Source organism: Oncorhynchus gorbuscha, unplaced genomic scaffold, assembly GCF_021184085.1.
Source record: "Oncorhynchus gorbuscha isolate QuinsamMale2020 ecotype Even-year unplaced genomic scaffold, OgorEven_v1.0 Un_scaffold_2377, whole genome shotgun sequence".
NCBI lineage: Eukaryota > Metazoa > Chordata > Actinopteri > Salmoniformes > Salmonidae > Oncorhynchus > Oncorhynchus gorbuscha.
In genome coordinates, this window is record NW_025746907.1 from 1 (window position 1) to 16,199 (window position 16,199).

Sequence of the window (16,199 nt, forward strand, 5' to 3'; positions counted from 1 at the left end):
ACTAAGGATCAGGGTAGAGTACCGGGGAGTTAGCCGGCTAGTGACTAAGGATCAGGGTAGAGTACCGGGTGTTAGCCTGCTAGTGACTAAGGATCAGGGTAGAGTACCGGGAGTTAGCCGGCTAGTGACTAAGGATCAGGGTAGAGTACCGGGTGTTAGCCTGCTAGTGACTAAGGTTCAGGGTAGAGTACCGGGAGTTAGCCGGCTAGTGACTAAGGATCAGGGTAGAGTACCGGGTGTTAGCCTGCTAGTGACTAAGGTTCAGGGTAGAGTACCGGGAGTTAGCCGGCTAGTGACTAAGGTTCAGGGTAGAGTACCGGGAGTTAGCCGGCTAGTGACTAAGGTTCAGGGTAGAGTACCGGGTGTTAGCCGGGTAAGGTTAGCCTGCTAGTGACTAAGGTGCAGGGTAGAGTACCGGGAGGGAGTTAGCCTGCTAGGGACTAAAGGGTTCAGGGTAGAGGGTACCGGGTGTTAGCCTGCTAGTGACTAAGGTTCAGGGTAGAGTACCGGTGTTAGCCTGCTAGTGACTAAGGTTCAGGGTAGAGTACCGGGTGTTAGCCTGCTAGTGACTAAGGTGCAGGGTAGAGTACCGGGTGTTAGCCTGCTAGTGACTAAGGTTCAGGGTAGAGTACCGGGTGTTAGCCTGCTAGTGACTAAGGTGCAGGGTAGAGTACCGGGTGTTAGCCTGCTAGTGACTAAGGTTCAGGGTAGAGTACCGGGAGTTAGCCTGCTAGTGACTAAGGATCAGGGTAGAGTACCGGGAGGTGGCTGTTTAAGGGTCTGATTGTTGTATCTGTGTCCCCAGGTGCAGGCTGATGGAACAGACGAAGGCTGTGTGACGTTTGTTCTTCATGAGGAGGATCACACTCTGGGGAACTCTCTACGTTACATGGTTATGAAGAGGTTAGTCCCTGACCCTTACACTCTAACTCCCTCTGCTACAACGTCATGGAGAGGTTATTACCTAACCCTAACTCCCTCTGCTACAACGTCATGGAGAGGTTATTACCTGACCCCTAACCCCTAACCCCTCTGCTACAACGTCATGGAGAGGTTATTACCTGACCTCTAACCCCTAACCCCTAACCCCAACTCCCCCTGCTATAACATCATGGAGAGGTTATTACCTGACCTCTAACCCCTAACCCTAACTCCCTCTGTTACAACGTCATGGAGAGGTTATTACCTGACCTCTAACCCCTAACCCCTAACCCCAACTCCCCCTGCTATAACATCATGGAGAGGTTATTACCTGACCTCTAACCCCTAACCCTAACTCCCTCTGTTACAACATCATGGAGAGGTTATTACCTAACCCCTAACCCCTAACCCCTCTGCTACAACGTCATGGAGAGGTTATTACCTGACCCCTAACCCCTAACCCCTCTGCTACAACGTCATGGAGAGGTTATTACCTGACCTCTAACCCCTAACCCCTAACCCCAACTCCCCCTGCTATAACATCATGGAGAGGTTATTACCTGACCTCTAACCCCTAACCCTAACTCCCTCTGTTACAACGTCATGGAGAGATTATTACCTGACCCCTAACCTCTAACCCTAACTCCCTCTGCTACAACGTCATGGAGAGGTTATTACCTGGCCCTTAACCCTAACTTAACCCTGACCTCTAACACTAACTTCCTCCGCTTCATGATCAGGTTAGTCCTTGACACCCTAACCTCTGACCCTTAACCCTGGGCAACCAAGCTCCTCTGATACAGAGCCATAATCCAGGCCTTGCCCCTAGCCCCCGCTCCACAGCCACCAGCCACCACTGAGATGTGTTGTCAGTAGGTGTCCACCTTGCCATTAGGTGGGCTTGGTTTATCCTTGGTTATATTGCTCCCTCCTATGTAATGCCTCGCCATAGTGATGGGTCTTACTGTGTGTAATGGTCTGTTTCTGCTGTGTGTTTAGCCTGGATGTAGACTTCTGTGGTTACAGCATCACTCACCCCTCTGAGAGCAAAATCAACTTCCGCATCCAGACCCGAGGTACGTAGGAGACAACTCTCCTCCACCCTCTGTCCTTCTCTCCTCCACCCTCTGTCCTTCTCTCCTCCACCCTCTGTCCTTCTCTCGTCCACCCTCTGTCCTTCTCTCCTCCACCCTCTGTCCTTCTCTCGTCCACCCTCTGTCCTTCTCTCCTCCACCCTCTGTCCTTCTCTCCTCCACCCTCTGTCCTTCTCTCCTCCACCCTCTGTCCTTCTCTCCCCCACCCTCTGTCCTTCTCTCCCCCAACCTCTGTCCTTCTCTCCCCCACCCTCTGTCCTTCTCTCCCCCACCCTCTGTCCTTCTCTCCCCCACCCTCTGTCCTTCTCTCCCCCACCCTCTGTCCTTCTCTCCCCACCCTCTGTCCTTCTCTCCCCCACCCTCTGTCCTTCTCTCCTCCACCCTCTGTCCTTCTCTCCTCCACCCTCTGTCCTTCTCTCCCCCACCCTCTGTCCTTCTCTCCCCCACCCTCTGTCCTTCTCTCCCCCACCCTCTGTCCTTATCTCCCCCACCCTCTGTCCTTCTCTCCCCCACCCTCTGTCCTTCTCTCCCCCACCCTCTGTCCTTCTCTCCCCCACCCTCTGTCCTTCTCTCCCCCACCCTCTGTCCTTCTCTCCCCACCCTCTGTCCTTCTCTCCCCCACCCTCTGTCCTTCTCTCCTCCACCCTCTGTCCTTCTCTCCTCCACCCTCTGTCCTTCTCTCGTCCACCCTCTGTCTTTCTCTCCTCCACCCTCTGTCCTTCTCTCCTCCACCCTCTGTCCTTCTCTCCTCCACCCTCTGTCCTTCTCTCCCCACCCTCTGTCCTTCTCTCCCCCACCCTCTGTCCTTCTCTCCCCCACCCTCTGTCCTTCTCTCCCCCACCCTCTGTCCTTCTCTCCCCCACCCTCTGTCCTTCTCTCCCCCACCCTCTGTCCTTCTCTCCCCCACCCTCTGTCCTTCTCTCCCCCACCCTCTGTCCCTCTCCCCCACCCTCTGTCCTTCTCTCCCCCACCCTCTGTCCTTCTCTCCTCCACCCTCTGTCCTTCTCTCCTCCACCCTCTGTCCTTCTCTCCCCCACCCTCTGTCTTTCTCTCCTCCACCCTCTGTCCTTCTCTCCTCCACCCTCTGTCCTTCTCTCCTCCACCCTCTGTCCTTCTCTCCTCCACCCTCTGTCCTTCTCTCCTCCACCCTCTGTCCTTCTCTCCCCCACCCTCTGTCCTTCTCTCCCCCACCCTCTGTCCTTCTCTCCTCCACCCTCTGTCCTTCTCTTCTCCACCCTCTGTCCTTCTCTCCCCCACCCTCTGTCCTTCTCTCCTGTGTTCTTCTCTCCCCCACCCTCTGTCCTTCTCTCCTCCACCCTCTGTCCTTCTCTCCCCCACCCTCTGTCTTTCTCTCGTCCACCCTCTGTCCTTCTCTCCTCCACCCTCTGTCCTTCTCTCCTCCACCCTCTGTCCTTCTCTCCCCCACCCTCTGTCCTTCTCTCCCCCACCCTCTGTCCTTCTCTCCTGTGTTCTTCTCTCCTCCACCCACTCTGCCCTGTGTTCTTCTCTCCTCCACCCACTCTGCCCTGTGTTCTTCTCTCCTCCACCCACTCTGCCCTGTGTTCTTCTCTCCTCCACCCACTCTGCCCTGTGTTCTTCTCTCCTCCACCCACTCTGCCCTGTGTTCTTCTCTCCTCCACCCACTCTGCCCTGTGTTCTTCTCTCCTCCACCCACTCTGCCCTGTGTTCTTCTCTCCTCCACCCACTCTCCCCTGTGTTCTTCTCTCCTCCACCCACTCTGCCCTCTGTTCTTCTCTCCTCCACCCACTCTGCCCTCTGTTCTTCTCTCCTCCACCCACTCTGCCCTCTGTTCTTCTCTCCTCCACCCACTCTGCCCTGTGTTCTTCTCTCCTCCACCCACTCTGCCCTGTGTTCTTCTCTCCTCCACCCACTCTGCCCTGTGTTCTTCTCTCCTCCACCCACTCTGCCCTGTGTTCTTCTCTCCTCCACCCACTCTGCCCTGTGTTCTTCTCCTCCACCCACTCTGCCCTCTGTTCTTCTCTCCTCCACCCACTCTGCCCTCTGTTCTTATCTCCTCCACCCACTCTGCCCTGTGTTCTTCTCTCCTCCACCCACTCTGCCCTGTGTTCTTCTCTCCTCCACCCACTCTGCCCTCTGTTCTTCTCTCCTCCACCCACTCTGCCCTCTGTTCTTCTCTCCTCCACCCACTCTGCCCTCTGTTCTTCTCTCCTCCACCCACTCTGCCCTGTGTTCTTCTCTCCTCCACCCACTCTGCCCTGTGTTCTTCTCTCCTCCACCCACTCTGCCCTGTGTTCTTCTCTCCTCCACCCACTCTGCCCTGTGTTCTTCTCTCCTCCACCCACTCTGCCCTGTGTTCTTCTCTCCTCCACCCACTCTGCCCTGTGTTCTTCTCTCCTCCACCCACTCTGCCCTCTGTTCTTCTCTCCTCCACCCACTCTGCCCTCTGTTCTTCTCTCCTCCACCCACTCTGCCCTCTGTTCTTCTCTCCTCCACCCACTCTGCCCTGTGTTCTTCTCTCCTCCACCCACTCTGCCCTGTGTTCTTCTCTCCTCCACCCACTCTGCCCTGTGTTCTTCTCTCCTCCACCCACTCTGCCCTGTGTTCTTCTCTCCTCCACCCACTCTGCCCTGTGTTCTTCTCTCCTCCACCCACTCTGCCCTGTGTTCTTCTCTCCTCCACCCACTCTGCCCTCTGTTCTTCTCTCCTCCACCCACTCTGCCCTCTGTTCTTATCTCCTCCACCCACTCTGCCCTCTGTTCTTCTCTCCTCCACCCACTCTGCCCTCTGTTCTTATCTCCTCCACCCACTCTGCCCTCTGTTCTTCTCTCCTCCACCCACTCTGCCCTGTGTGTAACACAGCTACTTGCTGCCTAATAGAAATCCCCAGTCAGCATGTTTCCTGTCGGTCTACATACTGCAGTAAAGACAGCATGTCATTCTATTGGTGGGATGTCCTGTAGCCACTAGCCTCCACAGCTTTTACAAACTATTACCTGTATGGGTCGGCTGACGAGCCTCGGATGTTATTCTTGTGTGTGTCTCTGTGTGTGTCTCTGTGTGTGTCTCTGTGTGTGTCTCTGTGTGTGTCTCTGTGTCTGTCTCTGTGTCTGTCTCTGTGTCTGTCTCTGTGTCTGTCTCTGTGTCTGTGTCTGTCTCTGTGTCTGTCTCTGTGTCTGTCTCTGTGTCTGTCTCTGTGTCTGTCTCTGTTTCTGTGTCTGTCTCTGTCTCTGTGTCTGTCTCTGTCTCTGTCTCTGTCTCTGTCTCTGTGTCTGTCTCTGTGTCTGTCTCTGTGTCTGTGTCTGTGTCTGTCTCTGTGTGTTCCAGGTGGGATTCCAGCTGTGGAACCTTTGAGAAGAGGACTGAATGACCTCAGTGATGTCTGTCAACACGTCCTCAACACCTTCCAGGTACCACCATCCTTCCAACCCAGGGTCTGTGGGGACAGGGTCTGTGGGGACAGGGTCAGTTATAACAGTAGTGGGGACAGGGTCAGTTATAACAGTAGTGGGGACAGGGTCAGTTATAACAGTAGTGGGGACAGGGTCAGTTATAACAGTAGTGGGGACAGGGTCAGTGGGGACAGGGTCAGTTATAGCAGTAGTGGGGACAGGGTCAGTGGGGACAGGGTCAGTTATAGCAGTAGTGGGGACAGGGTCAGTGGGGACAGGGTCAGTTATAGCAGTAGTGGGGACGGGGTCAGTGGGGACAGGGTCAGTTATAGCAGTAGTGGGGACAGGGTCAGTGGGGACAGGGTCAGTTATAAGCAGTAGTGGGACAGGGTCAGTTATAGCAGTAGTGGGGACAGGGTCAGTGGGGACAGGGTCAGTTATAGCAGTAGTGGGGACAGGGTCAGTTATAACAGTAGTGGGGACAGGGTCAGTGGGGACAGGGTCAGTTATAGCAGTAGTGGGGACAGGGTCAGTTATAGCAGTAGTGGGGACAGGGTCAGTGGGGACAGGGTCAGTTATAGCAGTAGTGGGGACAGGGTCAGTTATAACAGTAGTGGGGACAGGGTCAGTGGGGACAGGGTCAGTTATAGCAGTAGTGGGGACAGGGTCAGTTATAGCAGTAGTGGGACAGGGTCAGTTATAGCAGTAGTGGGGACAGGGTCAGTTATAACAGTAGTGGGGACAGGGTCAGTGGGGACAGGGTCAGTTATAGCAGTAGTGGGGACAGGGTCAGTTATAGCAGTAGTGGGACAGGGTCAGTTATAACAGTAGTGGGGACAGGGTCAGTTATAGCAGTAGTGGGACAGGGTCAGTTATAGCAGTAGTGGGACAGGGTCAGTTATAACAGTAGTGGGGACAGGGTCAGTTATAACAGTAGTGGGGACAGGGTCAGTGGGGACAGGGTCAGTTATAGCAGTAGTGGGGACAGGGTCAGTGGGGACAGGGTCAGTTATAGCAGTAGTGGGGACAGGGTCAGTTATAACAGTAGTGGGGACAGGGTCAGTGGGGACAGGGTCAGTTATAGCAGTAGTGGGGACAGGGTCAGTTATAGCAGTAGTGGGACAGGGTCAGTTATAGCAGTAGTGGGACAGGGTCAGTTATAGCAGTAGTGGGGACAGGGTCAGTTATAACAGTAGTGGGGACAGGGTCAGTGGGGACAGGGTCAGTTATAGCAGTAGTGGGGACAGGGTCAGTTATAGCAGTAGTGGGACAGGGTCAGTTATAACAGTAGTGGGGACAGGGTCAGTTATAGCAGTAGTGGGGACAGGGTCAGTTATAGCAGTAGTGGGACAGGGTCAGTTATAGCAGTAGTGGGACAGGGTCAGTTATAGCAGTAGTGGGACAGGGTCAGTTATAACAGTAGTGGGACAGGGTCAGTTATAGCAGTAGTGGGACAGGGTCAGTTATAACAGTAGTGGGGACAGGGTCAGTGGGGACAGGGTCAGTTATAGCAGTAGTGGGGACAGGGTCAGTTATAGCAGTAGTGGGACAGGGTCAGTTATAGCAGTAGTGGGGACAGGGTCAGTTATAACAGTAGTGGGGACAGGGTCAGTGGGGACAGGGTCAGTTATAGCAGTAGTGGGGACAGGGTCAGTTATAGCAGTAGTGGGACAGGGTCAGTTATAACAGTAGTGGGGACAGGGTCAGTTATAGCAGTAGTGGGGACAGGGTCAGTTATAGCAGTAGTGGGGACAGGGTCAGTTATAACAGTAGTGGGGACAGGGTCAGTTATAGCAGTAGTGGGGACAGGGTCAGTTATAGCAGTAGTGGGGACAGGGTCAGTGGGGACAGGGTCAGTTATAACAGTAGTGGGGACAGGGTCAGTTATAACAGTAGTGGGGACAGGGTCAGTTATAACAGTAGTGGGACAGGGTCAGTTATAACAGTAGTGGGGACAGGGTCAGTGGGGACAGGGTCAGTTATAACAGTAGTGGGGACAGGGTCAGTTATAACAGTAGTGGGGACAGGGTCAGTTATAACAGTAGTGGGGACAGGGTCAGTTATAACAGTAGTGGGGACAGGGTCAGTGGGGACAGGGTCAGTTATAGCAGTAGTGGGGACAGGGTCAGTGGGGACAGGGTCAGTTATAACAGTAGTGGGGACAGGGTCAGTTATAGCAGTAGTGGGGACAGGGTCAGTTATAGCAGTAGTGGGACAGGGTCAGTTATAGCAGTAGTGAGGACAGGGTCAGTTATAACAGTAGTGGGGACAGGGTCAGTTATAACAGTAGTGGGGACAGGGTCAGTTATAACAGTAGTGGGACAGGGTCAGTTATAACAGTAGTGGGGACAGGGTCAGTTATAACAGTAGTGGGGACAGGGTCAGTTATAACAGTAGTGGGGACAGGGTCAGTTATAACAGTAGTGGGGACAGGGTCAGTTATAGCAGTAGTGGGGACAGGGTCAGTTATAACAGTAGTGGGGACAGGGTCAGTTATAGCAGTAGTGGGACAGGGTCAGTTATAGCAGTAGTGAGGACAGGGTCAGTTATAGCAGTAGTGGGGACAGGGTCAGTTATAACAGTAGTGGGGACAGGGTCAGTTATAACAGTAGGGGGACAGGGTCAGTTATAACAGTAGTGGGGACAGGGTCAGTGGGGACAGGGTCAGTTATAACAGTAGTGGGGACAGGGTCAGTTATAACAGTAGTGGGGACAGGGTCAGTTATAACAGTAGTGGGGACAGGGTCAGTTATAACAGTAGTGGGGACAGGGTCAGTGGGGACAGGGTCAGTGGGGACAGGGTCAGTTATAACAGTAGTGGGGACAGGGTCAGTTATAGCAGTAGTGGGGACAGGGTCAGTTATAACAGTAGTGGGGACAGGGTCAGTGGGGACAGGGTCAGTTATAACAGTAGTGGGGACAGGGTCAGTTATAACAGTAGTGGGGACAGGGTCAGTTATAACAGTAGTGGGGACAGGGTCAGTTATAACAGTAGTGGGGACAGGGTCAGTTATAGCAGTAGTGGGACAGGGTCAGTTATAACAGTAGTGGGGACAGGGTCAGTTATAGCAGTAGTGGGGACAGGGTCAGTTATAGCAGTAGTGGGGACAGGGTCAGTTGTAACAGTAGTGGGGACAGGGTCAGTTATAACAGTAGTGGGGACAGGGTCAGTGGGGACAGGGTCAGTTATAACAGTAGTGGGGACAGGGTCAGTTATAACAGTAGTGGGGACAGGGTCAGTGGGGACAGGGTCAGTTATAACAGTAGTGGGGACAGGGTCAGTTATAACAGTAGTGGGGACAGGGTCAGTTATAGCAGTAGTGTGGACAGGGTCAGTGGGGACAGGGTCAGTTATAACAGTAGTGGGGACAGGGTCAGTGGGGACAGGGTCAGTTATAACAGTAGTGGGGACAGGGTCAGTTATAACAGTAGTGGGGACAGGGTCAGTGGGGACAGGGTCAGTTATAACAGTAGTGGGGACAGGGTCAGTTATAGCAGTAGTGGGACAGGGTCAGTTATAACAGTAGTGGGGACAGGGTCAGTTATAGCAGTAGTGGGACAGGGTCAGTTATAACAGTAGTGGGGACAGGGTCAGTTATAGCAGTAGTGGGGACAGGGTCAGTTATAACAGTAGTGGGGACAGGGTCAGTTATAGCAGTAGTGGGACAGGGTCAGTTATAGCAGTAGTGGGGACAGGGTCAGTTATAACAGTAGTGGGGACAGGGTCAGTTATAATAGTAGTGGGGACAGGGTCAGTTATAACAGTAGTGGGGACAGGGTCAGTGGGGACAGGGTCAGTGGGGACAGGGTCAGTGGGGACAGGGTCAGTTATAACAGTAGTGGGGACAGGGTCAGTTATAACAGTAGTGGGGACAGGGTCAGTTATAATAGTAGTGGGGACAGGGTCAGTTATAACAGTAGTGGGGACAGGGTCAGTGGGGACAGGGTCAGTGGGGACAGGGTCAGTTATAACAGTAATAATATATAATAATAATAATAATAACCCATACGTAGAATGTATGCACACATGACTGTAAGTCGCTTTGGATAAAAGCGTCTGCTAAATGGCATATATTATTATTATAACAGTAGTGGGGACAGGGTCAGTTATAACAGTAGTGGGACAGGGTCAGTTATAACAGTAGTGGGGACAGGGTCAGTGGGGACAGGGTCAGTTATAACAGTAGTGGGGACAGGGTCAGTGGGGACAGGGTCAGTTATAACAGTAGTGGGACAGGGTCAGTTATAACAGTAGTGGGGACAGGGTCAGTTATAACAGTAGTGGGACAGGGTCAGTTATAACAGTAGTGGGGACAGGGTCAGTGGGGACAGGGTCAGTTATAACAGTAGTGGGGACAGGGTCAGTTATAACAGTAGTGGGACAGGATCAGTTATAACAGTAGTGGGGACAGGGTCAGTTATAACAGTAGTGGGGACAGGGTCAGTTATAACAGTAGTGGGGACAGGGTCAGTTATAACAGTAGTGGGGACAGGGTCAGTGGGGACAGGGTCAGTTATAACAGTAGTGGGGACAGGGTCAGTTATAGCAGTAGTGTGGACAGGGTCAGTGGGGACAGGGTCAGTTATAACAGTAGTGGGGACAGGGTCAGTTATAACAGTAGTGGGGACAGGGTCAGTGGGGACAGGGTCAGTTATAACAGTAGTGGGGACAGGGTCAGTTATAGCAGTAGTGGGACAGGGTCAGTTATAACAGTAGTGGGGACAGGGTCAGTTATAGCAGTAGTGGGACAGGGTCAGTTATAACAGTAGTGGGGACAGGGTCAGTTATAGCAGTAGTGGGGACAGGGTCAGTTATAGCAGTAGTGGGGACAGGGTCAGTTATAACAGTAGTGGGGACAGGTTCAGTTATAGCAGTAGTGGGACAGGGTCAGTTATAGCAGTAGTGGGGACAGGGTCAGTTATAACAGTAGTGGGGACAGGGTCAGTTATAATAGTAGTGGGGACAGGGTCAGTTATAACAGTAGTGGGGACAGGGTCAGTGGGGACAGGGTCAGTGGGGACAGGGTCAGTGGGGACAGGGTCAGTTATAACAGTAGTGGGGACAGGGTCAGTTATAACAGTAGTGGGGACAGGGTCAGTTATAATAGTAGTGGGGACAGGGTCAGTTATAACAGTAGTGGGGACAGGGTCAGTTATAACAGTAGTGGGGACAGGGTCAGTTATAACAGTAGTGGGGACAGGGTCAGTGGGGACAGGGTCAGTTATAGCAGTAGTGGGGACAGGGTCAGTGGGGACAGGGTCAGTTATAACAGTAGTGGGGACAGGGTCAGTTATAGCAGTAGTGGGGACAGGGTCAGTTATAGCAGTAGTGGGACAGGGTCAGTTATAGCAGTAGTGAGGACAGGGTCAGTTATAACAGTAGTGGGGACAGGGTCAGTTATAACAGTAGTGGGGACAGGGTCAGTTATAACAGTAGTGGGACAGGGTCAGTTATAACAGTAGTGGGGACAGGGTCAGTTATAACAGTAGTGGGGACAGGGTCAGTTATAACAGTAGTGGGGACAGGGTCAGTTATAACAGTAGTGGGGACAGGGTCAGTTATAGCAGTAGTGGGGACAGGGTCAGTTATAACAGTAGTGGGGACAGGGTCAGTTATAGCAGTAGTGGGACAGGGTCAGTTATAGCAGTAGTGAGGACAGGGTCAGTTATAGCAGTAGTGGGGACAGGGTCAGTTATAACAGTAGTGGGGACAGGGTCAGTTATAACAGTAGGGGGGACAGGGTCAGTTATAACAGTAGTGGGGACAGGGTCAGTGGGGACAGGGTCAGTTATAACAGTAGTGGGGACAGGGTCAGTTATAACAGTAGTGGGGACAGGGTCAGTTATAACAGTAGTGGGGACAGGGTCAGTTATAACAGTAGTGGGGACAGGGTCAGTGGGGACAGGGTCAGTGGGGACAGGGTCAGTTATAACAGTAGTGGGGACAGGGTCAGTTATAGCAGTAGTGGGGACAGGGTCAGTTATAACAGTAGTGGGGACAGGGTCAGTGGGGACAGGGTCAGTTATAACAGTAGTGGGGACAGGGTCAGTTATAACAGTAGTGGGGACAGGGTCAGTTATAACAGTAGTGGGGACAGGGTCAGTTATAACAGTAGTGGGGACAGGGTCAGTTATAGCAGTAGTGGGACAGGGTCAGTTATAACAGTAGTGGGGACAGGGTCAGTTATAGCAGTAGTGGGGACAGGGTCAGTTATAGCAGTAGTGGGGACAGGGTCAGTTGTAACAGTAGTGGGGACAGGGTCAGTTATAACAGTAGTGGGGACAGGGTCAGTGGGGACAGGGTCAGTTATAACAGTAGTGGGGACAGGGTCAGTTATAACAGTAGTGGGGACAGGGTCAGTGGGGACAGGGTCAGTTATAACAGTAGTGGGGACAGGGTCAGTTATAACAGTAGTGGGGACAGGGTCAGTTATAGCAGTAGTGTGGACAGGGTCAGTGGGGACAGGGTCAGTTATAACAGTAGTGGGGACAGGGTCAGTGGGGACAGGGTCAGTTATAACAGTAGTGGGGACAGGGTCAGTTATAACAGTAGTGGGGACAGGGTCAGTGGGGACAGGGTCAGTTATAACAGTAGTGGGGACAGGGTCAGTTATAGCAGTAGTGGGACAGGGTCAGTTATAACAGTAGTGGGGACAGGGTCAGTTATAGCAGTAGTGGGACAGGGTCAGTTATAACAGTAGTGGGGACAGGGTCAGTTATAGCAGTAGTGGGGACAGGGTCAGTTATAACAGTAGTGGGGACAGGGTCAGTTATAGCAGTAGTGGGACAGGGTCAGTTATAACAGTAGTGGGGACAGGGTCAGTTATAGCAGTAGTGGGGACAGGGTCAGTTATAACAGTAGTGGGGACAGGGTCAGTTATAGCAGTAGTGGGACAGGGTCAGTTATAGCAGTAGTGGGGACAGGGTCAGTTATAACAGTAGTGGGGACAGGGTCAGTTATAATAGTAGTGGGGACAGGGTCAGTTATAACAGTAGTGGGGACAGGGTCAGTGGGGACAGGGTCAATGGGGACAGGGTCAGTGGGGACAGGGTCAGTTATAACAGTAGTGGGGACAGGGTCAGTTATAACAGTAGTGGGGACAGGGTCAGTTATAATAGTAGTGGGGACAGGGTCAGTTATAACAGTAGTGGGGACAGGGTCAGTGGGGACAGGGTCAGTGGGGACAGAGTCAGTTATAACAGTAGTGGGGACAGGGTCAGTTATAACAGTAGTGGGACAGGGTCAGTTATAACAGTAGTGGGGACAGGGTCAGTGGGGACAGGGTCAGTTATAACAGTAGTGGGGACAGGGTCAGTGGGGACAGGGTCAGTTATAACAGTAGTGGGACAGGGTCAGTTATAACAGTAGTGGGGACAGGGTCAGTTATAACAGTAGTGGGACAGGGTCAGTTATAACAGTAGTGGGGACAGGGTCAGTGGGGACAGGGTCAGTTATAACAGTAGTGGGGACAGGGTCCGTTATAACAGTAGTGGGGACAGGGTCAGTTATAACAGTAGTGGGGACAGGGTCAGTTATAACAGTAGTGGGGACAGGGTCAGTTATAACAGTAGTGGGGACAGGGTCAGTTATAACAGTAGTGGGGACAGGGTCAGTGGGGACAGGGTCAGTTATAACAGTAGTGGGGACAGGGTCAGTTATAGCAGTAGTGTGGACAGGGTCAGTGGGGACAGGGTCAGTTATAACAGTAGTGGGGACAGGGTCAGTTATAACAGTAGTGGGGACAGGGTCAGTGGGGACAGGGTCAGTTATAACAGTAGTGGGGACAGGGTCAGTTATAGCAGTAGTGGGACAGGGTCAGTTATAACAGTAGTGGGGACAGGGTCAGTTATAGCAGTAGTGGGACAGGGTCAGTTATAACAGTAGTGGGGACAGGGTCAGTTATAGCAGTAGTGGGGACAGGGTCAGTTATAGCAGTAGTGGGGACAGGGTCAGTTATAACAGTAGTGGGGACAGGGTCAGTGGGGACAGGGTCAGTGGGGACAGGGTCAGTGGGGACAGGGTCAGTTATAACAGTAGTGGGGACAGGGTCAGTTATAACAGTAGTGGGGACAGGGTCAGTTATAATAGTAGTGGGGACAGGGTCAGTTATAACAGTAGTGGGGACAGGGTCAGTGGGGACAGGGTCAGTTATAACAGTAGTGGGGACAGGGTCAGTTATAACAGTAGTGGGACAGGGTCAGTTATAACAGTAGTGGGGACAGGGTCAGTTATAACAGTAGTGGGGACAGGGTCAGTGGGGACAGGGTCAGTTATAACAGTAGTGGGGACAGGGTCAGTGGGGACAGGGTCAGTTATAACAGTAGTGGGACAGGGTCAGTTATAACAGTAGTGGGGACAGGGTCAGTTATAACAGTAGTGGGACAGGGTCAGTTATAACAGTAGTGGGGACAGGGTCAGTGGGGACAGGGTCAGTTATAACAGTAGTGGGGACAGGGTCAGTTATAACAGTAGTGGGGACAGGGTCAGTTATAACAGTAGTGGGGACAGGGTCAGTTATAACAGTAGTGGGGACAGGGTCAGTTATAACAGTAGTGGGGACAGGGTCAGTTATAACAGTAGTGGGGACAGGGTCAGTTATAACAGTAGTGGGGACAGGGTCAGTTATAACAGTAGTGGGGACAGGGTCAGTTATAGCAGTAGTGGGGACAGGGTCAGTTATAACAGTAGTGGGGACAGGGTCAGTTATAACAACAGTAGTGGGGACAGGGTCAGTTATAGCAGTAGTAGGACAGGGTCAGTTATAACAGTAGTGGGGACAGGGTCAGTTATAGCAGTAGTGGGGACAGGGTCAGTTATAACAGTAGTGGGGACAGGGTCAGTTATAACAGTAGTGGGGACAGGGTCAGTTATAACAGTAGTGGGGACAGGGTCAGTTATAACAGTAGTGGGGACAGGGTCAGTTATAACAGTAGTGGGGACAGGGTCAGTTATAACAGTAGGGGGGACAGGGTCAGTTATAACAGCAGTGAGGACAGGGTCAGTTATAACAGTAGTGGGGACAGGGTCAGTTATAACAGTAGTGGGACAGGGTCAGTAGGTTGGTGAGGACTGTTAGATGTTATCTACGATTAGATCTCTGCGGTTGAACTGATAGATGTACCTTAGCATCTGCTGTGTTATTGGGTTAACGTGTGTGTGTGTGTGTGTGTGTGTGTGTGTGTGTGTGTGTGTGTGTGTGTGTGTGTGTGTGTGTGTGTGTGTGTGTGTGTGTGTGTGTGTGTGTGTGTGTGTGTTGTAGAGGAGTGTGAGTGAGTTCAGGTCTCAGCAGGAGGACGTCATGGATTGAGGAGCCCACTGCTGACCCAGCGGGGGCGTTGACAGCATATGAACCATACAACTCTGTATTTCTATCCTAATGCTGTACATTGTTGATAGATAAATGATTTATTTTCCCAATGAACCAATATGTTGTATTAATATTGGAGGAGTATCCTGTCGGCATGACAGTCTGTTTGTCTAACCTTTAGTAAAGTGTTTCATCAGAGAGTTGACTGGTGTGATTTATAATTCCATTAATCACATGGGAGTGTCGCAAATGCCACCCTATTCCCTATATAGTGCACTAGTTTTGACCAGAGCACCCTATTCCCTATATAGTGCACTAGTTTTGACCAGAGCACCCTATTCCCTATATAGTGCACTAGTTTTGACCAGAGCACCCTATTCCCTATATAGTGCACTAGTTTTAACCAGAGCACCCTATTCCCTATATAGTGCACTAGTTTTGACCAGAGCACCATATTCCCTATATAGTGCACTAGTTTTGACCAGAGCACCCTATTCCCTATGTAGTGCACTACTTTTGATCAGGGTCCAGAGGGTTCCATGTGGAGAGCTGTCTCCCTACAGAGGAACAGACATCAACACCACTTCCTGAAGCCATTCTGTAGGATCTGTCCTGGGCTCAGTTCACCTGGAGTTTGTTGGTGTAGTTAAACTCACGGAACGTTGTTCTGTTGAATGTTTTCCAGACTCTTAACTGATATCAAAAGTTTATTGGTTGTGTACACATTTTGCAGATGTTATCGCAGGTGTAGCAAAATGCTACTGTTTCTAGCTCAAACAGTGCAGTATACCTAACAATACAGAAAAATACACACATATCCTCATAATTAAAGGAATTAAGAAATATCAGGAGCTAAGTCAGTCAGTGCATTCAGAAAGTATTCAGACCCCTTCCCCTTTTCCACATTTTGTTACGTTACAGCCTTGTTCTTAAATGTGTAGATAAATAAAAATCCTCAGCAATCTACTCACAATACCCCATGATGACATCACAATACCCCATGATGACATCACAATACCCCATGATGACAACACAATACCCCATGATGACAACACAATACCCCATGATGACATCACAATACCCCGTGATGACATCACAATACCCCATGATGACATCACAATACCCCATGATGACATCACAATACCCCATGATGACATCACAATACCCCATTATGACATCACAATACCCCATGATGACATCACAATACCCCATGATGACGTCACAATACCCCATGATGACGTCACAATACCCCATGATGACGTCACAATACCCCATGATGACAAAGAAATGTTTTGTTTTTTTAAGTTTTGCAACTGTGTCAAAAATAAACAGATACCTTCTATACGTGAGTATTCAGACTATTTGCTATGCGACTCAAAATTGAACTCCGGTGCCTCCTGTTTCCATTGATCGTCCTTGATGTTTCTGCAACTTACATTTACATTTACATTTAAGTCATTTAGCAGACGCTCTTATCCAGAGCGACTTACAAATTGGTGCAATCA

General features: G+C 51.3%; 1 protein-coding gene across 1 annotated transcript; it reads left to right on the forward strand.

Annotated features, from left to right (window-relative positions):
* Positions 1-784: 784 nt before the first annotated feature.
* Positions 785-14,892, forward strand: LOC124025714 (DNA-directed RNA polymerases I and III subunit RPAC2-like; the record flags this gene model as incomplete). Its single annotated transcript, XM_046339054.1, has 4 exons — positions 785-903; positions 1,921-1,997; positions 5,322-5,404; positions 14,647-14,892. Coding segments are annotated over 4 exons (327 nt in total), but the record flags the coding sequence as incomplete, so codon positions are not given.
* Positions 14,893-16,199: the final 1,307 nt, after the last annotated feature.